The 22500-nt window shown below is 44.1% G+C and overlaps 1 protein-coding gene and 1 long non-coding RNA gene across 4 annotated transcripts in view; both read right to left on the bottom strand.

Annotated features, from left to right (window-relative positions):
* The window catches only part of LOC147031075 (uncharacterized), a 115217-nt gene extending 104171 nt beyond the window's left edge, over positions 1 to 11046 (bottom strand). The window contains exons 1-3 of one of the 3 annotated variants that reach the window (XM_085875786.1): positions 8866 to 11008; positions 6696 to 6874; positions 3609 to 3700 (exon numbers count right to left, since the gene is read on the bottom strand). Coding sequence is in view for 1 of the 3 variants with exons in the window: in XM_085875787.1 (XP_085731913.1) it covers positions 3609 to 3700; positions 8866 to 8959 (186 nt within the window). In the remaining 2 variants the exon portion in view is untranslated. Of the gene's footprint in view, positions 1 to 3608; positions 6875 to 8865 lie in introns of all 3 variants that reach the window. The other 2 variants (XM_085875787.1, XM_085875785.1) reach the window with 2 other exon arrangements.
* Positions 11047 to 11051: 5 nt separating this feature from the next.
* LOC147031074 (uncharacterized) overlaps positions 11052 to 22500 on the bottom strand; it is a 56447-nt gene continuing 44998 nt past the window's right edge. Inside the window, exon 3 of the long non-coding RNA XR_015056654.1 lies at positions 11052 to 14117. This is a non-coding gene — a long non-coding RNA (uncharacterized LOC147031074). The remainder of the gene's footprint in view (positions 14118 to 22500) is intronic.

The following is a 22500-nucleotide window of genomic DNA, read 5'->3' as shown; positions in this document are numbered from 1 at the left end:
AACAACAAATTGACAGTTTTCCGTGACATCACTACATTGGGCCATTCACCGGCACTCTGCTATTTTAGAGGAGAAGAGAAACGAGCAATATAATATACAAAAACTGGAGGGTTTATAGAACACCTGACCCTGCACAGTCTTGAGAAAAAGGACATGTTAAGCATCTTTTATATAATACTCTTGGTTTGCATTTCCAAGCACAATCTATATATACAGTATTTTGTCCAATCACATTTGATTGGTTGAGATGGTGTAAAATGACATTTTGCCCAGGTACTGCTAAACGGAAGGGTTTTGAAAGTTCCATTTACGCGATTTGTCTTCTTGTGTTGTAGTGAATAATTCAATAAAAATAAAATTAAGATTTTAAAGGCTGTAGAAAAAGAAATTCCAGTCGTTTATCGCCATTGATGCAGAGTCTTTTACACCACCTTATTGAACACATTACATTAGTTTGTCGTGCTTGGTGTTTGTGACCTTATGTCGTCCTTATAAACAGTAAGTTTCTGGTATGGCAATTTTGTTTGACTGCCAGACAGGCAGACAAACTAAAGAAAATTACCTTCCTCCTCTGTACGCATGCTTGTTCGGGATGAGTTTCTGGACATTTTGTCAAATTTGGAGCCAAAGTACTGTCGGACCCCAACATTCGCAGGGAATATGTTCCTGAAAAATGATGCGAACGTGGAATCCATGACTGTTGGGGCATTGCTTCAATGCGAGAAAGGGGCATAGGTTCCCGGCGGTTCATGATTCATCAGGGGAAAAATTGAAATCCCGTGAAAAACTGTGAATACAGTAATCCCCCGCTAAATCGCGGTTCACCTATCGCGCCCCCGGTTCATCACGGTTTTTCCCTTGGAACCTACCTAATTTTTTCTGTGAATTCCCCCAGTATATCGCGGTAATAATATATAAAATATAAATTATTTAAGCAATAAATTATAACGAGTGGCGCTCGACCAGTCACACAACGCACGAGACAAAGTTTTGCTTGTGAACTTCGAATATTTTCTACGTTTTTTTCTCCAAGCCCTACGATGCCGCCCAAACACCATGCACGTTCTAAGGCTTCTGGCAAGGAACCAAAGCGCCAGAGGAAGGTTTATATTCACTCGATATAAATCAAACCCAATCGTGTTTACACACCGCCCAGCATTTAATAATCACTCGATATAAATAAAACCCAATCGTGTTAATACACCACCCAGCGTTTAATAATCACTCGATATAAATCAAACCCAATCGTGTTTATACACCACCCAGCGTTTAATAATCACTCGATATAAATAAAACCCAATCGTGTTTACACACCGCCCAGCGTTTAATAATCACTCGATATAAATCAAACAAAAATCGTGTTTACACACCACCCAGCATTTAATAATCACTCGATATAAATAAAACCCAATCGTGTTTATACACCGCGTTTATAAAAAAAATAGGCATTTTTTGGGGAGGCGTCCATTCATCGCGGATTTTCACTTCTCGTGGGGGGGGGGGAGGGGTTTGGAACGTAACCCTCGCGATAAATGGGGGATGACTGTATACCCACAAAAAAAACCATGAATACGCCCGTGAAAAACCGCGAATACGCCCGTGAAAAACCGCGAATACGCCCGTGAAAAACCGCGAATACGCCCGTGAAAAACCGCGAATACGCCCGTGAAAAACCGTGAATACGCCCGTGAAAAACCGTGAATACGCCCGTGAAAAACCGCGAATACGCCCGTGAAAAATCGCGAATACGCCCATGAAAAACCGCGAATACGCCCATGAAAAACCGCGAATACGCCCATGAAAAACCGCGAATACGCCCATGAAAAACCGCGAATACGCCCATGAAAAACCGCGAATACGCCCATGAAAAACCGCGAATACGCACGTGAAAAACCGCAAATACGCCTGTGAAAAACCGCGAATACGCCTGTGAAAAACCGCAAATACGTCCGTGAAAAACCGCAAATACGCCTGTGAAAAACCGCGAATACACCCGTGAAAAACTGTGAATACGCCCACGAAAACAAGGCGCATACGCCTGTGAAAAAAATAAGAAAAAAAACACGGATATGCCGGGGAAAAAGATGAAAAAACCCGTGAATACACCTGTGAAAAAAAAAATAAATAGAGAATATGCCTGTGAAAAGGCAAGGAAAAAGCATGAATTACACCCGCCAAAAAACAGAAAACAATTTAAAAAAAAAATCGCGAATACAGCCGTGAAAAAACACTCAGCATGCCTGCAAAAGAGTGGAAAACACTGCAAATATACCGGCGAAAAAGCGGGAAAAAAACAACGAATACACCTGCGAATAAAAACCATCAATATGCCTGCAAAAAAAGCAGAAAAAAACTGCAAATACGCTGACGAAGAAGCAAAAAAAAAACCAAACAAACATGAATACACCCGCAAAAAAACCCCCCAAAAAACGCGAATATGAATATACGAATATGGAAAAAACGAAAAAAACGCGAATATGAATATACGAATATGGAAAAACGAAAAAAACGCGAAAACACCCATGACAAACCGTGAATACACCCACGAAAAAAATCTGTGAATATACCCACGAAAAAAACACAAATAAACGCGAAAAAAAACCCTCTAATATGCGAAGCACAGGCCGCGGATGTAGGAGCAGGTCACATTTTATGAATCAAGAATACACAAGGTCCGCAAATACCGAAACCACAAATATCGTTGTCCGTCAGTTCTGCTAAACTGCACGTTCGTGTTCCAATTAATGTTCTCATTCATGTTCCACAATGTTCAAAATATAACATTCAATTGAAATGAAGTAGTTCCTCAATCATGGACTGAGGTGTGCACTTTACAGACAGACTGAAAGACACAATGAACCAATTGCTTCACCCTGCTGTTTGCTTTGCTGTTAAATGTGTGGAGATGACTTCTAAAACTCTCTCAAAGTATTTTCCGTTTGATGAATTAGGTCTACTCTCTCAAACTAGCCTACTAGTAGGCTAGTTTGTAGGTAGGCTAGTTTGAGAGTCGACCTAATTCATCAAACGGAAAATACTTTGAGAGAGTTTTAGAAGTCATCTCCACACATTTAACAGCAAAGCAAACAGGTGTGGAATGACATCACAATTAAATTATCAATGGAGGACAAAAGACACTAAGCCAGGACACCTTTGCCATGATGGATTTTGCTGACATTTTAACCATGGATGGGTTAATAAGTTGCTTCACATCAGAAGTTTAGAATTCCTTAAATAGGTGAAATGTTCTTGAAATATTAAAACAATCTCTATTTAATATGGGGTGGTGTTGTGATCCACTGCACAGGGTGGACTGATTACAGCTTTGTTGTATGCAATATTTGTTGTATACAGTCAAATTCGCAGTGTTTTCAAGTTCAAAAGTTACGAAATGTATATTCTAATACAATTTGTAGTCCATGCACACAGAGCCATGGGACCACCATGGCATTTCCATGAGACCGAGGCCTAAACGGGAAGGTTAATTGGTTCCATTCCAGAGAAAGATGTGACTCGGATAAGATTGCCAACAAAGATTGTTGAATGTTTTATTTGTGAAAGAAAACAAGATGGTGTACATTAGGGGTGGACATTTTAACTTAGCATACCTTCTGACAGAGGAGAAGGTGGTGGTGGTGTTTGATCACATGATGCTGTTCATGGTATCCCATAACCACGCCATCATGGGCCAATGCTGCTTCTTTAAAGGGGTGGTTTCGGAAGGGAATGGGAGATAAAAAGTACAGTAATCAGACAAAGATGATTCCTGTTCATTCTGCCAGGGGTTTGAAAACTCATCACCCACACTCAAGTTCACCGTTTGTTTTTGACCTCATGATTCGAGTTATTGTGATTCTATACACTTTGAGTATAATGCTTGCTCCACATCTCAGAATCAATGCAAAATAGATACAAAAACTATCTGTAGAAAAGATATTACTTGTTTTGAGAAATGTGGGGCAACACCCCTCCCCCCAATCCCACGCCACAGAAAGACATTGCATAACGTGGGGGAACCTTTAGAAAGAGTCCCAGAAACTCAACAAGGTAACAGGCTTGTTTTGTTTTTTAATATACAATGTCGAGGCTCATATAAGAGCTCACACACAGAACGTATAACAAGGGGAGCAGGAGACAAGAGGGGCGGGAGAGGGAAGCACAAAACGGTGGGGAACAGAGACTTTAGGAGATCTGTGGAAGGTAGAGGGATGGGGTGGGGTACACACGGTAAACAAGATGGACACTACAAGGACTTTCAGGAAGGAAAGCAGGTAATTTGAACGAGGTGGGATTAGGGCATATTAACGGGGGTAGAAGAGATCACGGTTTTGCATGGGGGAAGATAAGAGATACTAGTAAACAGATGTTTTGAAGACTTGGAGGGAAGAGTGGGATTGAAGAGAGTGTGGGAGTTTGTTCCAAAGGTGGGGAAAAAAGAGGAATGAAAGAGTGAGGGTGAGCAGTGATTCTTGATTTTGGTAGTTTTACCAGAAGGGGATTCCTGATGGAACTTCAGCGCCCTGCAGAAATATTGGGGGGACAGATCACAGACAGAGCAAGGGGGTGGGGGTGGGGAGCTGAGGCTGGAGAGGAGACAGTACACAACAGAAAGACCACTGACCTGCTTGCAGTGAGAGAGTGAGAGACCCAAACACTCAGCGTCATCACGGGAGATACCAATGATCCTAAATGCCTTGGTTTCCACAGCGTGAAGCCGAGAAAGGTGAGAGGTGGGAGCACCAGCCCAGAGAGGAGAGCAGTACTCCATCAGGCTGTGGGTGAAAGCTTTGAATGTGGTCAGGAGCTCATGTGTGCCAAGGAAGGATGATGCACGACAGAGAATGTCCAGTCAGTGACTGACTTTGGAGGCCAGCTTGGAAATGTGGCTTTCACAGGAAAGATCATGGCTGATAGTAAGACCAGAAGCTTGAATGAAAGGACTTCTTCTAGAGTATTGTTGAGAAAGGAGATTGGGGGGGGGGGAGTCCTTTCGGTTTCCAGATGGTCCTTTTGGAGAGACATAGTGATAGTGCGAGATTTGTACGGATTGAAAGACATGTTCCACGTGTTGGACCAGGTTGTTATTTTATCCAGATCTGCAGAGAGTGAAAAGGCTGCTGCTTGCTGATCTGAGAGACGGCAGATGGTACGGCAGAGGGCGGAGTCATCAGCAAAGAGATAAAGAGGATTTTCCAGAGTCGGAGAAATCGTTGATTAAAACCAGAAAAAGAACAGGGCCCAAAACACTGCTTTAAGGAACTCCAGCCTGGACAGGAAGAGAGGATGAAAGAACTCCATTTTGGACCACACGTTGACTGCGACAGTAGAGGAAGTCTGTGAGCCATGAGTGGAGATGGCCTTGGATACCATAAGAAGAGAGTTTGCTGAGCAGGGCGGGGTGCCAGACAGTGTCAAAAGCACGTGATATGTCTACGGATATGGCTCTTATCTCATGTCTGGCATTCAGGATCTCCATCTATTGTTGGGAGAGCAGAAGCAGCATGCCCAGGGTAGAGTGACCTGGTCTGAAACCAAATTTATGATCAGAAATCAAGCCATTGAAGAAGAGGAAAATTTTAATGTCGGAAGTGATGATGGATTCCATAACCTTGCTGATGATTGGGAGAAGGCTGATTTGTCTGTAGTTGCAGGGATCTGTTTTTGCACTGTTTTTATTCAGAATGGTAATGTTAGCAGATTTCCAAGCAGATGGCAGATGACCTTGAGCAAATGAGAGGGTGAGTAGAACAGAGAGAGGGTGAGCAAGAGCAGCAGAGCAGGTTTTTTAGGACATGTGGGGCTGATGCCATCTGGACTGGTTGTAGACTCAAAAGATATCCTAATGTCCAGACAAAATAATGTCCGAATCAGTATATCCTAACAGCTGTGGATTATATTGTTATAGTTAGATATTTGAGAGTTACCCCTTACCATATCAGGAGTTTGGATGTAAGAGGTGGGGGTGGAATCTAACCCCACCTTCCTCTGTGTGGGTTTTCATTCATGACAAACAATACTCGTCATTTGTTGTGAACTTGTGAAAGACTTCTGTTCCCTCTGCACGAGAAGTCCTCATTCCAATTCCACCCAGTGAGGGATTGGTCCTCCCTCAATAAATACATTGTTATGAAGTTATGAAATAAAAGTTGTATTCTTCCATCATTTTGAGTGTGACGAACCCATGAACCGAATTGCATGCATCTTCAGTCTAGGTATTCCAGTTATTGTGATTAACCTCACGGATGTGCCAGGTGCTGCTACGACACACCTGTTCCCTTCCTCGAATGGTTCAACAATAAATAAAACGTGCCTTTTTCATTTCAGAGTCGCACATCAGGTCGCTCAGTCTTATTTGTGGCTACGGAATGGTAATGAATCTCTTGTAATATTCCATCCACATAATTTTGCTCTCATCCTCTAATCTCTCTCAATTACCTTTGTTCTGGCACAATTTCTCTCCTGGACATATCGTGTCTAATCCCATCAACTTTTGTCCTTTCATTTTCTCATTTTAAAACGACTTGGATATTCATTTGCTCCCGGTTTTTCCTTTCGGGAAAAAAGTTTCATGAAACTGATTTATTTGTTGGAAGCATACGGATGAGGCGAAATGAGAAACTCTCCGTAATTCCTTGGGAGTTTTGGGACCAATACAGTTATGACGTCCACGATGGTAATGGTGCCGAGCAGTTTACCTTTTCCCACACTTGATTTCCTTTTCAAGTAGATTATACTCTTCCTGCACTGGGACTCCTGGTTCCCAGGCCAAAAGTGAGTGCGAGAACTAATCGGAAACGGGATGTGATGGCATTGAGAGGGCATCCGGCCATTGGTTGAAGTCTGCACCAAGATCATGACATTCAGGTTCATCAAGCTGGCAGGTAAAAGGAAGAACAATGTATTGAGATTGTGTCTTTGGATCTTTCATTTGCATAATACAAGCGTCAGCACAGAAACAAACTAAAATGAAACTCGATAGAGCCCGTACCTTCGCCAGACTGAACATGTTACATTTTGTATCCCACCGATAGGCCAGATCTGGATCCAGAACTCCAAAATCAAATCGGCTTGTTCTTGTCACTTAACCATTTCATTCACCAAGTTTCATCCGAATGTGTCCACAACATTTTGAGACATCATGCTATGTGTTGTTTTTGGTCCTATCTCTCAATGGTGAAAAATCACTTTAAAAAATAAAATAAAAAGTAAAAATTCTCAGATTCGTATCTTCACCAAAATCTAACCAATTCATCCTCGTCAAAAAAGTTGTCACAAACTCGAGCCTGTCAAAGTTTTGTCCGAATTTTTTATCCATAACTTTTTAAGATATCGTGCTCACAGACAGACAGACAGTGGTGAAAACATAACCTACATGCACCTTCGGTGGCGGAGGTAACTAGAATGCACTCGGTAGTGCATTCTAGTTATATATATACTGGTATATATATACATATATCCTGGTATATATATATATATACATATACATATATATATATATATATACATATATATATATATATATATATATATATATACATATACATATATATATACATATACATATACATATATATATATATACATATACATATACATATATATATATATATACATATACATATATATATATATATATATATATATACATATACATATACATATATATATATATATACATATACATATATATATATATATATATATATATACATATACATATACATATATATATATATATATACATATACATATATATATATATATATCTCGATGGGAAGCCATCAAAAAATTGCTAATTAAATAATATATCCGAGCAGCTCTGACGGTCATCTCTGATGATCAGTTTCAAAATACTCAGCTGAGGAATAAGGGAGGAGGCAAAAAATCTGAAATGTTCAAGGAACAAACCACATTCCCCAACGCCACACCCAAACCGCATTCCCCAACTCCACACCCAAACCGCATTCCCCAACTTCACACCCAAACCGCATTCCCCAACTTCACACCCAAACCGCATTCCCCAACTCCACACCCAAACCGTATTCCCAACTCCGCACCCAAACCGCATTCCCTAATTTCGCACCCAAACCGCATTCCCTAATTTCGCACCCAAACCGCATTCCCCAACTCTGCAATCAAACCGCATCCCCAAACTCTTATGCAGAGAAGGCCATTCCTGGTGTTATGTATATTGTGTGAATTAATTCACTAAAGGCCTACCTCAGAATAATTAGGCAATGGCAACAGAGTCAATTAAACATTTTTGAAATTTGCATGATGATTGTCGGAAACGACGACGGCCTGTGTTGGTGCAGGCTTGACATAAAAAGAGCCCAACTCGTCATACTCGCTCAAACACCGACCATACCACCCGTGACTCAACATCAGTCCCAATCAATCAAATGCAATCACAGTCCAACTGGTTCCAACACAATCAGTAGTGTTGACAATAATAGCCACAAGGCCTGCCTACCTAGTTGTAGGTCAGCACTTATTCTTATTATTTCATTAATTTGTGCCAGAGAATCATATTGCAATCGGTAAATCATACACAAACTCCTTCTGGATGAAATATAATCTATTTTAAGACATACAGTGGATCCATACTACATTTACACTATTTCTTGCAGAAGCATCAATTGTATGGTTATATATGTACATGTAAAAGTGACGTTTATCCTGATTTTCAGTACTGTTCGACACAATACATGCTTTCACACAAGTCAAGGTGTGTAAGTCACAGAAGTTCTTATGAACACAAAGGATAAATCATATCCTGTGTGTGAAGCATAATCATGCAAATTGTTCTTGATACAGTATACTTGAAGGAATGGCTCAGTCATCATCCTCCGTCACATGACTCACCTTCGGCAGAACTGTCATCACTCTCGACAGGTGTTTGCTGATTTTCACAGGTGCTGAGTTTGCACATGTCCGTGCACTTGAGGCCACTGGCCATGCATACTCACTTGGGAAGCTTCCACCTTTTGGGACAAGTACAAGCCAGTAGCGCAAGCACAGCTGGAGGTGCAGTTTGTCCGTCCATCCAGTCTACTGCCAGCTGTACATGTCCATCCTGGGTCTCCCAGCACCAGCCTCTCCCGATGGGAGTAGGTTCCTCTGGGTTCCTCTGCAGACTCCTCTTCCAGAATGGCAGTTTGATGGTTGGCCCATTGTGTGTGCATGCCTGTGTAAACAATCTTTGCAAGGTGGCAGTTTGTGACTCTCAATCTCAGCTTTTTTGGCAAAAAATAGGTGATATCTCAAACCATTCACTTTTGTTGCATCAGATTTAGCTCCATACAGGAGGCATGTGAATTTCTCCAACTTATCCATGAAGGTCATAATTAACATACCGTTCCTTTCCCAAATGGGCGAAGGTGTTTTGCATCACGTTGTTGGTACTGATGATTTTGAGTGCTCTTAGTTTCCTTTTGCCTGCAAACGTGCTGACTGTGTCACATGCTATATCGGCATACATGCTCATGAGACTGACAATGACTATACATTTTGGGTGAAAAGTCTGGCAACTGGCGACCTTTGGGGTAGGGTTGTGTATGGGGTGATAAAACAAAGAAGGGAAAGAGCTACACACTGCTATCACGTATTTTCCATCTCTCGTGACCCCAGCCTTGCTAAAAAAAAATATATATATTTTTAAAAATCACAATTAGCCTTGCTCCCTCAGACTGATACCGACCCACCACATTGGCTCATGGCCTACTTTACTAGCAGGAGTAACCAGTATTGCTCAGTGGGTACCCGGTGCTGTTCTGATCCTGTTGGCATTTTGAAGAAATCAAATGTTTTTTATGGCAGTCTAAAACACTTCCCTGCACCCACTAAGGAATGGGGTCGAGGATCATTTAATATTAGCTTTCACATAGCTACAAAGGCTTAGGCACAATCGAGCGTTTGAAAAAAAAAATCCAAAAGAAATCCAACTTGTTTTCAAATTTTCAATTATTTTTGTTGTTGTTGCCTAAAACACTCTGCACTCACTGATTAACCTGTGACAGTTTGACAAAGATCCGTTTGGCTATCTCTGAGAAAAATGGCGACCCACACAGACAGACAAACATCTCTCTTATATACATCGATTGAAGTATTCAACGGTATTTGATTGAAAAATAAATTGCTCGAGGGGTGAGAGTTTGAAGACTTGGTTCTTCACCATGTTCCGGATATATAATACAGACCGCATAATTGAAAATGTTAAGGTATATACTGTGGTAAAAGGCAACCAAAATTAAACTCTACATAGAGAGTACGAATGTACTCTCTGGTAAGTATTGTGATAAAAGGGCATTTGTGCAGTTACAGGCTGTAGTGCTGGGCTGAGTAATGTCCAAGTGTCCGGCCAAATCACTCAAGATAAAGCTGTGTTTAGACTAATGTGTCCAAACTATACTTCCACATGAAAGAGAAACAGATTGGGAGAAAGTTATTATTGAGAGAGAGTGTTTGAAGACACCAAGGCATGTAGACACCTCAACGGCAGGCTTCGAAGTGACTTTGTGCCACACGACCATGAAATAGTCAATCGGGTGTCAAAAAGTAGGAGAACACAATGTGACCTGTGAGAGAAGGACCAGCTGTGGCATGTCCTGTGGCCAAGTTTATTTTAAAACTAGGCTCAAACAGCAAAGAGCATTTTGAGAGCGTTTCATGCTAACCACGACTGGTTCAGCAACTCTTTCATCTCTTCAACTCTTTCATTCAGCAACTCTTTCATTCAGTTCTTTCATCTCCTCTTCCTGTGCAGGCTGGAGTTCCTCAAGGTAGCGTTCTGGGACCTGTTCTTTTTCTGGTTTTCATCAATGATCTCTCGGACTCTCTGGAAAATCCTCTATTTCTCTTTGCCGACGACTCCACCCTCTGCCGTACCATCTGTCATCCCTCAGACCATAAAGCAGCAGCTTCTTCGCTCACTGCAGATCTGGATAAAATCACAAACTGGTCCAACACGTGGAACATGTCTTTCAATCCAGACAAATCTCACACTCTCACTATGTCTCTTCGAAAGGACCGTTTAGAAACCCCCCCCCCCCCATCCACTTTCTCAACAATCCTCTGGAAGAAGTCTTTTCTTTCAAGCTTCTGGGTCTAACTATCTGCCATGACCTTTCCTGGGAAAGTCACATTTCCAACCTCGCCTCAAAAGCCAGTCGCCGACTGGGAATCCTCTGTCGTGCAAAGTCCTTCCTCGACCCTCTTGAGCTCCTGACCACTTACAAAGCTTTTGTCCGTAGCCTGATGGAGTACTGCTCTCCCCTCTAGGCTGGTGCTCCTGCCTCCCACCTTTCTCGGCTTCACGCTGTCGAAACCAGGGCATTTAGGATCATCAGCATCTCCCGCAATGAAGCTGAGTCTTTGGGCCTCTCACTCTCTCACCGCCGGTTGGTCGGTGGTCTTTCTGTCTTCTACCGACTCCTCTCCAGCCTTGCCCCCCCCCCCTGCTCTCTCTGCGATTTGTCCCCACCACATTTCCACAGGGCGCTCAAGGTCCGCCAACAACCCCATTCTGGTAAAACTACCAAAATCATGAATCACTGCTCATCTTCACTCTTTCATTCCTCTTTTTTCCCGCCTTTGGAATAAACTTCCTCACTCTATTCTTTCCCATTCTTCCCTCCAGGCTTTCAAAACAGCTGTTCACCACCACCTCTTATCTTCCCCCATCCACATCCTCGATCTTTTCTACCCCCGATAATCCACCCAAGCCCACTTCCTTCAATTCCCTTGCTTTCCTTCCTGAAAGTCCCTGTCATGTCCATCTTCTCTTCGCCATGTTCCCCGTCCCATCCCCATCCCTCTCCCTTCCACAGTTCACCTAATGTGTCTGTTCCCCACTGTTTTGTCCCTTCCACTCCCACCCCTCTTGTCTCATGACCCCTTGCTGTGAGTTGTGTGTTAGCTCTCATACGAGCCTCGACAAGGTATACAAAAAACAACAAAAAAAAACTCCAAAGCCCTGACTCAATAACCAGCTCCACCTCTGCAGATGCTGGTCAATCTTATCTGCTGGCAGGTTGGGTTCTCGGCGAACCTCGACTGCCTTGCTGGTGTCTTGGAGACGACATTCAAGCAGGCAATTCCTCTCTGGTCAAATTGAAAAGGCAAAGGGCCAGTGTTCTCTTCCTCACTCCACAGCACTGTCGGTCTGCAGTGTGGTCCTTAGAGGTGAGTGGTGGACTCGGATTCATCTGCTTGCTTTGGTGATATGAAGGTCACCCTCTGGAGACTTGCAATGTGACTGGCCTGTCGGACTTCAATCTGTGCACACTCATCGGGGCAAGACAGCTTTGCTTCAAACATGACCACAACTGACTATGACATCAATTTGAATCCTGCTGGGGTTTTAAACTGGGTACATGAGATAAGTTGCTGACTTGAAAGTCGTGAGTTAATTCAAAACTGCATTGAAACCTGTCATGTGTAACTTTGTGGAGTTTTAAAATCATTGAGCGTTTCTTTTAAATTCATTGTGATGGGAAGTTATTAAATGGTATTAGTGTTTGAAAGGTAGACAGTCGGAATTTATAAATTATTATTAAATATCCTTCTGTTTCGTGTCGTACGTTGGTTTCACCTGTTAAACTATAGACGGGACATAGTGTTGTCCATAAAGTTTTTTTGCCGTGCTATCCCTCCGGGTAATTGGTGCACTCGCGTCAGTGCTCAGAGGAAGTGCATAGCAACTAGAAAGGTCTGGGTTGAAATCCCACTGCTGTTTCTTTGGTGGTGGGTCCTGAACTTCTCACTTAGTTGGTGAGCTCTTTAATGGTTTAACCTGCTCTTGAGTTGAAGGGGACGGCGAGAGGGTGGAGTGGGATAGTTTTGGTCATCAGCCCTGTGGAGTTGGGTTGGGTTGGGTTGGGGGCTTGAGGTGGGTTGTGGGTGGTGGGGAATGAAAAATAAAGGGATAAGAGAAGGTTCGAGATATAGGAAAGCGGCCCACTATTATTACCCCAAGCATGATGTGCATATCACAAAACGGAGTTAAGCAATTGGTTCATTATGTCTGTCTGTCTGTCTGATAGACATCAGTCTATGATCAAGGAATGACTTGATTTCGAATGAATTTTGTACTTTGAACACAAACTTGCAGTTTAGCAGTACTTTGGTATAAATTGGACAAAATGTACGGAATCTCTTCCAGTGTGCATTCACACAGATTAAGGTAATTGGCAGTCAAATAAAATCATTCCAAATAGGTAACTTACTGTTTTTAAGGCCAAAAACAACAGGCACAAATAATAATTTCATGTGTTAATTGCATAAAAAAAAAATCCAATGCATTAAAAAACTCGAGGAAAAAAATGCAAAGTCCGTCCATGTCCACTTTGGACTGAAAAGAAACCTGATGAAAACAGATTTTTAAAAAAAACAACTAAATTCCATTAATTAGTGTTCTTCATATTCTCATTATAAAGGTTTGTTGAAAATTTGATGATATAAGCTCAAATGGTAATAAGAGTTGTGGCTTGGACAGGCGGACAGACACACTGTCCGCTCCAATGGAAAATAAATAAAGAAACCCGGAAGCAATTAAAAAAACTCCAGCTGTCTCGAGATGATGAACGGCCGATAAGGTCTATATGTACTTACTGTGACTTTGCCCTTTATTTGTCATCCCAAAATCTGAAGAAACACAATTACCTCAAGTATAGACCAATAACATGCTGACCAACAACATACAATCTTCTGACAGTAATCATCACAGAAATGATGCACCATCACTTAACACAACAAGGAGACCGAGAGGCAGAACAGAAGAGAAGGGATGTAAGAAAGGATGCCACGGAACAATGGATCACCTACTACTAAACAAGGCTATACTCAAAAACTGTAAAACGAGAAGAAGTAAATTGTCCACAGCATGGATCGACAACAAAAAAGCTTTTGATAGTGTCCTGCATTCATGGATTATAAAATGCAAGCAATTGTACAACATCAACTCCCAAATAATCAAACAAATTGATAAAGCAATGGAGATATGGAGTACCACATTGATACCGCAACGCTCCGAAGGAAAGATCGAAACACCAGGAGTGAAGGTACGATGCGGGATCTCCCGGGATGACAGCCTTTCGTCCCTCCTGTTTTGCCTGGCCCTGAACCCACCGAGCAACCTCATTAATGAGCAAAGACACAGATACACACCAACGTCCAATAAGAGAACGTCCAAAGAGACAGGAAAGGTACAACATCAACTGTGCATGGATGATTTAAAACTCTTTGCACCGAATGACGAAAAATTGGCAGAACAACTCAAATTTGTGAAACGGTACTCCAAAGACATGTAAATGGAATTTGGCCTAGATAAGTGTGCCAAGTGCACATTGATACAAGGTAAAGCAATTCCGTTGAAACAATCAATGTGTGCGGTTGTCACGGCTACAAATGGGTGAAATCCTTTGATCACGTATCACAAACAGACATGGGATTTTCATTTCATTTTGTATTTGTAGCCTGTGGCTGCTGGTTGCATTATTGCTGGGAGCGCAGCTATGCCGCTGATGCAGTGCCCCTGTAGCTTCGAGCAGGAACTTGTAATTTGTTCAGGGTGCTGGCGATAGCTCACCGACTCTTTGCGAAGGACGCCATGGGATTTTCCCCGTCCATCAACTATCAATGCCAGCCTAGTTTAACGACCATCCGAGGGACGGCACACCCATTCATGAGTCACTCTGCCTGTGAGAGGTTGGGATTCAAACTCAGGCAAGACAGCTTAGAAGCAAGTGTGCGTACCTTTCGGCAGTCTAGGACATCGCACCAGCCCAAAATGAGATGTGACATAATGAGATGCCAATGGGTTCAAAGACTTTTCATAAAACCTTGAGTACACCAAAGTGAGCACTTATAGCAAGTCTTTTACCTCTTCTTCACGGTCATACAGAGGTCATGCCAAAGTTCTGTAACAATTGCCCTGCGTCATTCCCCCCCCCCCCTCAACATCATAATCAAACAACGACTTACGTAGTTGAGAAATTAGCATCCGGATTGCCATGAGAGAAAGCCTTTCGTAATAATGAAATCATTATTCTTGTAATGATGTTGGAAAATCAGGTAATTGTACACTTGAACGTCACAAAATGACCAGGAAATCCGCACGGCTTCAAAACGCTCGTCACCACCACCACCACCACCACCACCGAAGAACTGTCCAGCAATGACTTTCACCCTCCCTGGAAGTAACCAAAGGCCTTCCATTGTGCTATTTGAGGAAACTGTCACCACTATTCACAAATTCATCAATGCGTCATTAGTTCATCCCAGTGGGTTCAATGACTCGATCGGAGTCTCAATACCCAGGAAAGCAGGACATTGTGCACTTGTGGAAGTCAAAGATGATGGCAGGTACAATACAGGATACACGTACATCCTCAGTGACAAACAGCTGAGTTGAATTGGATTATTCTCCTTAAACCTGATAACAGGTTAAAACCAAACATGGCCTGTCTTTAACTCCCTCATGTAGAAATTTAAGTGCATGAAAGGCTGAGGAGACGGATAGCAAAAAAGGCAATGAACTGACAGCGAGGCAGTATGGGGGTCTTCTTCTTTTTCTTCTTTAGTACACAGCACATGACTCGGGGTGTCATAATTCGGGGTACCAGCATCATACTCGGGGTAGCATAATTTTCTGGGAGAACGTGCGACTGTGCCGTTTATGCAGTGCACCCTGTAAGTTAGAACAGGAATTTGCAATTTCTTCATGGTGTTGGTCTTCGCGAAGGATACCGTCAACTCGGTCTTCCATTTTGTGCACTAACTTATGCCAGCAGAAGGGACACCAAGCTTAACGTCCTTGATGAATCGCCCTAGCTGTGAAATACGAGGACGACGGTTTACAGCTGGGTTGAGAGTCTAACCCAAGCTCGACAGCTTGAAAGGCGAATGTGCATACCTCTAGGGTATTCTCATGCCTGCCCTAAGTGTATGCAATAACCAAAGATACGAGAGAAAAGGGGAGGAAACCAACAAACAAGAGGAAGAGTTAATGGGGACAGAACATGTAGGGTAAGGATAGTGGATGACCTGAGTTTCTGGTGTACAGCCAACTTGGATCCCTGGAGGTAAGTAAGAGTGTGATTGTACATGCTCAGGAAGACAGTTCCACAAACAGGAGAAAAGAGGATGAAGAGAAAGGGCGTTGGTGCAGTTGGCCTTGATTTTGGGATGATAACCAGGAGGGAGTAACTGGTAGAACCCATGGTGCAGCTGGAAAGGGTTAGAGTGTTGAGAGAGCAGAGGTAGTTATACCAGATGAGAGGCGCCAAAAGCAGAGAGGACAATGACATGTTCATGATGTGAAGACATCAAATCTTGTGAAGCTGCTTCATCGCAGGAGATTCCAGTAATGTTTAAAGCTTTAGATTCTCTGGGATTCAGGGGAATTAGGTGTGAAGTCTTAGGTGATTTCAATGCATCGACTGGTACTGACAGGGATGGTTACGAGACATGTTGGTCCCCATGGATCTGGAACTGTGAACCAGAATAGCAGTAAGTTCCTTGACTTTGCAAGAAGTCATGGAATTAGGGTGGCTGGTTCATGGTTTCAGCGCCCACAGGCTCATCGCTGGACTTTGTATTCCAACACTGGTGGTGTGGCAAAGGAGATTGACCATGTGCTCGTTGATGGTCGCTGGAGGATGATCCAGAACTGCAGGGTCAACCGGAGTGCTCAGTTCCTCAATACTGACCACAGGCTTGTTGTAGCAACTCTGAAGTTGCTGCTTAAATCCAGGAGAATGGTACCATCCCAGCCTTGGCTGGATGTTGGCAAGCTCAGGGATGAAAGGGTCGCTGAGGAGTTTTTGAACAGGCTGTGTGGGGATTTTTGGGGTTTGTGTGTTTTGGGAAATTCTGAAGAGTTGTGGAGTGCATTCAAGACTACCATTCTTGATGTTTCTGGCACATGTCTTGGAACGCACCGTCAGGAGAAGAATAACGTTGTCTCTCAAGGGAGACTGGATACCATTGACTAGTTGCAGGGCCAGGGTGAATGGCAGAGCTCAGCTGTTCAGGGAGCTTAGGGATAAAACCGAACGTTAGTTGAGGATGGACAAGGAGGCCTATGTGTGAGGAATCTTTGAAGGGGTAGAGTGTCACCTGCGGTAGGGTGATTCTCGTCCTGCTGACAGAGGAATTAGTGCAATGCATTCCTTCAAGCCTGTTCCTTGATGTGCTGCAGTTAGAGCGGAGGGTGGTGAGCTCTTGACAGAGGAGTCAAAAGTTACTTTGAGCAGCTGTACCAACCAGGCTGATCCACCAGCTGTCAAGATGGATGTCAGAGGTGTCACTATCCCTATTGCCAACCTTCCAATCAATTGTGAACCACCTTATTTTGTGGAAACAGGCTGTGGTGAACCAATTGAAAGGAGGTAAAGCTCCTGGGATCTGTGGCAACCATGCTGAACTTCTCAAGGCTAGTGTAAATGCTGTACTCGTGTCATTGCATGCAGTTCTGTGCTCTGCCTGGAACACAGACATCATTCCAACTGACTGGAAGAGGGGCCTTGTTGTCCCTCTCTGGAAAGGGAAGGGTGATCGCCAGGACTGCAACCGAGGGGTGACGCTGCTCTCAGTGCTGAGCAAGTTCTTTACTTGGATAATTCTTGATAGGGTTTGCCACCATCTGCTTGAGCACCAGCGCCTAGAGCAGTCAGGCTTTACACCAAAGAGGTCAACGATCGACCATATCCTTGCTCTTCACGTCCTCACCGAACGCAGAAGAGTTTCGGCAGGGGCTGCTCGCAGCCCATGTTGATCTCCGCAAAGTGTTTGATTCAGTGAATCGGGATGTCCTCTGGAAAATTCTCAGTCTTCATGGGGTGCCACAAAAACTGATCGATGTGATTTCTGAACTAAAGTCTGGAACTGAGAGTGCTGTGAGGTGTGGTGTTTCCATCTCAGACATATTTCCAGTTGTTACTGGAGTTCTTGTTTGTGTCCTTTATGACATCCTTCAAACAGTAAATTTCCTGTTTGGAATAATTTTCAGTTTTAGTTGACTGCCAGAAAGACAGACTGAAGCAATTACTTCACTACACTGTACGCATACACACTCAGTTTGCCAAATTCAAAGTACTGCTAAACCAAAGTTTCAAAGAGCCAAAGTACTGCTAAACTGCAGGTTCGTGTTCCAATTCATGTTCCGATCCGTGTTCTACAGTGGGAATATAAAATTCAATTGAAATGAAGTCGTTCCTCGATCAGAGACTGACGTCTGTCAGACACAGACAGACAGAGAGTGAACCAACTGGTTAACCCTGCTTTTCACAACATGTGCGGGGTAACAAGAAGAAGAATTTTTTTTTTTTTACACTTCCATGACCTAATCTGTTGAACTCTCTCATACATTATTTTTAACAACAAAAACGATCTTATAATGCTTCATCTTCCTCTCTCACACATGTGGTACTCTTTACTGTTTCACAATGCACTACTCTTCTGCTATTTTAACAGACTGCTCTCATTTCGAACTCTCCTTCATTCCTTGCCTAAAAAATCCAACTATTACAGCGCTTCTTCTCTCCATGCTCTGAATTCGCCTTCATTGCACCCTTCAAGAATTGTGTTAAATCGCATCTCTGACCTAAAACTTTTAAAAACCACAGTTTGCCATGGATGCTCGCTTTCCATCAACCATTCTTTTTTTCCAAATTCAGTGCCAACTCACCCCCCTCACCCCTCACTCTCACTCTCAAAGCAACCATCCCACTCTTCTTCCTCCAAGCCTCCCTCTCACCTCTCTCAAAAATCCCCCCTCACCTTTCTCCCACCTTTCATCCCCCTCACTCTTCCTTCTCAAAGTTGCCCCCACTCTCATCCACCCACCCGCCTCCCTCCACTGCCCTCTCCCCTCCATCTCTTCACTCCACCTCCTCAAATCCTCAACTGCCTTCTTCCTTGTCTCTTGTCCCCCCTCTCCCCCAGCACCACAGAGCCTTTTCTCCTCATTCGGCCCCCTCCCCTCGCTGTTCTGCAATACCCCACACTCCTTCAGCAACCCTCCTTACCTGCCCCCTCGTCCCTTGTCCTACCCTCCCCCTCCCCCTCCACCTCCTGCACCCAAAGCCTCCTCCCCTTCCTCTTCATTAAAAGTGTGGACCTCAAATATCCGGGGCCTTCGCTCAAACCTTTCAGATCTTTCCATACAGGTTGCCACTGACAAACCAGACATTATCTGCCTAACAGAAACTTTCCTCTCCCAAGACGTGTCTGACTCCCAAGTATCTCTCCCTGGCTACTCCCTCTTACGGTATGACAGACCTGAGCCTCGTCCTGGTGGAGGTGTTGCTCTCTTCATCAAAGACTCTATTCCTCACTCTCCATGCACTGCTCTCACTCCCCCACACCCCCAGGAATACCTCTGGCTTCGGCTTCCCCTCCACTCCCACCTCATGTTTATATGTGTACTGTACCGTCCACCGAACAGTGATGACTCCATCTACATCTCACTATCCGAAAACATGGACCATCTTCTATCTTCTCATCCAAACTCTCTCTTCCTCTTATGTGGTGACTTCAATTGTCATCACGCCAGTTGGCTAGGTGTGGGTACCTCTCTCACCTGCCATGGCACCTCAGCAAAAGCTTTCTGCGACTCATTGGGACTGACTCAATCGGTCAACTTCCCGACCCGGATCTCAACCAATGGTACTCCATCTCTTCTGGATCTGATTTTGACAAATTTCCCTGACAATATCTGCTGCTCTTCCTTCGCTCCAATTGGTTCTTCTGACCACGTCCTTGTTAAAGTGGACATCTCTCTGGCTGTTATCAGAGAACCACCTCACCGCCGTCGAGTCTGGCATTTCACTCAAGCCGACTGGCAGGGTCTCCGAGCAGCCATCAAACTTACAGACTGGTCTCCTATCACTACTTTCTCAAACATCAACTCATCCTGGGAATTCTTTCAAAGAAACTTGCTCTCCCTCATGCACAGATTTATCCCCTCTCGTGTTCAGTTGTCTTACCCTTCCTCCCGCCCTTGGTTTACTGAAGCTTGTGGCGAGGCAGTTGTCCTGAAACAACTTGCCTTTGCCTCATGGAAAGCAAACCCAACTGAGGGCAATCTCAGTTCTTTCCACAAAGCTCGGAACAAGTGTGTATCTACCCTCAGGAGAGCCAGAAAACAACATCTTTCTCATCTCAAGTCTGAACTCTCATACCTCTCTCCCTCCTCAAAATCCTGGTGGCGTTTAATCAAATCTGTTTCTGGTGTATGTTCCCCCTCCATCCCCTCCCTTACCTCAAATGGCCGCACTGCTGATTCCACACGTGATAAAGCTGAATGTCTAAACTCGGTGTTTGCAGCTAAATCTTGTGTCCTAAACCCATCACTATCTCTACCCACTTTACCCAGTCGCACCCAACTGTCCCTGGACTCTGTGTCCTTTTCTCCTGACAAGGTAGAGAGCTTGCTTTCAAACCTCGAGTCAGATTCTGCAACCGGTCCAGACGGCATCAGCCCACGTGTCCTCAAAGCCTGCTCTTCTGCTCTTGCTCACCCTCTCTCTGTTCTATTCACCCTCTCATTTGCCCAGGGTCATCTGCCATCTGCTTGGAAATCTGCTAACATCACTGCCCTGCATAAAAAGGTGCAAAAACAGATCCCTATAACTACAGACCAATCAGCCTTCTCCCAATCATCAGCAAGGTGATGGAATCCATCATCGCCTCAGATATGAAATCCTTCCTCTTCTCCAATGGCTTGATTTCCAATCATCAATTTGGTTTCAGACCAGGTCACTCAACCCTGGATATGCTGCTTCTGCTCTCCCATCAATGGATGGAGGTCCTCAATGCCAGACAGGAAATCCGAGCCGTATCCCTGGACATATCACGTGCTTTTGACACAGTCTGGCACCCTGCACTACTCACCAAACTCTCTTCCCATGGTATTCAAGGCCATCTCCACTCATGGCTCGCAGACTTCCTCTCCTGTCGCAGTCAACGTGTGGCCCTAAATGGAGTTCTTTCATCCCCTCTTCCTGTGCAGGCTGGAGTTCCTCAAGGTAGCGTTCTGGGCCCTGTTCTTTTTCTGGTTTTCATCAATGATCTCTCGGACTCTCTGGAAAATCCTCTATTTCTCTTTGCCGACGACTCCACCCTCTGCCGTACCATCTGTCATCCCTCAGACCGGCAAGCAGCAGCTTCTTCGCTCACTGCAGATCTGGATAAAATCACAAACTGGTCCAACACGTGGAACATGTCTTTCAATCCAGACAAATCTCACACTCTCACTATGTCTCTTCGAAAGGACCGTTTACAAAACCCCCCATCCACTTTCTCAACAATCCTCTGGAAGAAGTCTTTTCTTTCAAGCTTCTAGGTCTCACTATCTGCCATGACCTTTCCTGGGAAAGTCACATTTCCAACCTCGCCTCAAAAGCCAGTCGCCGACTGGGAATCCTCCGTCGTGCTAAGTCCTTCCTCGGCCCTCTTGAGCTCCTGACCACTTACAAAGCTTTTGTCCGTAGCCTGATGGAGTACTGCTCTCCCCTCTGGGCTGGTGCTCCTGCCTCCCACCTTTCTCGGCTTCACGCTGTCGAAACCAGGGCATTTAAGATCATCAGCATCTCCCGCAATGAAGCTAAGTCTTTGGGCCTCTCACTCAATCACCGCAGGTTGGTCGGTGGTCTTTCTGTCTTCTACCGACTCCTCTCCAGCCTTGCCCCCCCTGCTCTCTCTGCGATTTGTCCCCACCACATTTCCACAGGGCGCTCAAGGTCCGCCAACAACCCCCTTCTGGTAAAACTACCAAAATCACGAATCACTGCTCATCTTCACTCTTTCATTCCTCTTTTTTCCCGCCTTTGGAATAAACTTCCTCACTCTATTCTTTCCCATTCTTCCCTCCAGGCTTTCAAAACAGCTGTTCACCACCACCTCTTATCTTCCCCCATCCAAATCCTCGATCTTTTCTACCCCGATAATCCACCCAAGCCCACTTCCTTCATTTCTCCTACTTTCCTTCCTGAAAGTCCCTGAAATGTCCATCTTCTCTTCGCCATGTTCCCCGTCCCATCCCCATCCCTCTCCCTTCCACAGTTCACCTAATGTGTCTGTTCCCCACTGTTTTGTCCCTTCCACTCCCGCCCCTCTTGTCTCATGCCTCCTTGCTGTGAGTTGTGTGTTAGCTCTCATACGAGCCTCGACCAAGGTATACAAAAAAAAAAAAAAAAAAAAAAAAAAAAAGGAAGGGAGGGTTTCTTCAGCATCTGAGAGGTCGTTTATGTTATGTATATTCGGAACAAGTGTGGGCCCAAGACGCTCTGCTGGAGCACTCCAGTCTATACTGGCAGAGAAGAGAATTCCATTGATAGCAACACATTGACTGTGCCAATTGAGGAAGAGATAAAACTAGGTATGAAGGTAGTCTGGTATGCCACATTAACAAGGCTGCTATACAAGGAAGAATGCCAGAATGTCAAATGCCCCAGATATATCCAGAGAAATGATCCTGCATGACAGAGAGAGAGATAT

Source organism: Eptatretus burgeri, chromosome 3, assembly GCF_056783735.1.
Source record: "Eptatretus burgeri isolate ZD-2024b chromosome 3, Ebu_testis_v1, whole genome shotgun sequence".
Taxonomy (NCBI): Eukaryota; Metazoa; Chordata; class Myxini; order Myxiniformes; family Myxinidae; genus Eptatretus; species Eptatretus burgeri.
The sequence above is the reverse complement of the archived record's forward strand: the minus strand, read 5'-3'. Positions and strand labels throughout refer to the sequence as shown.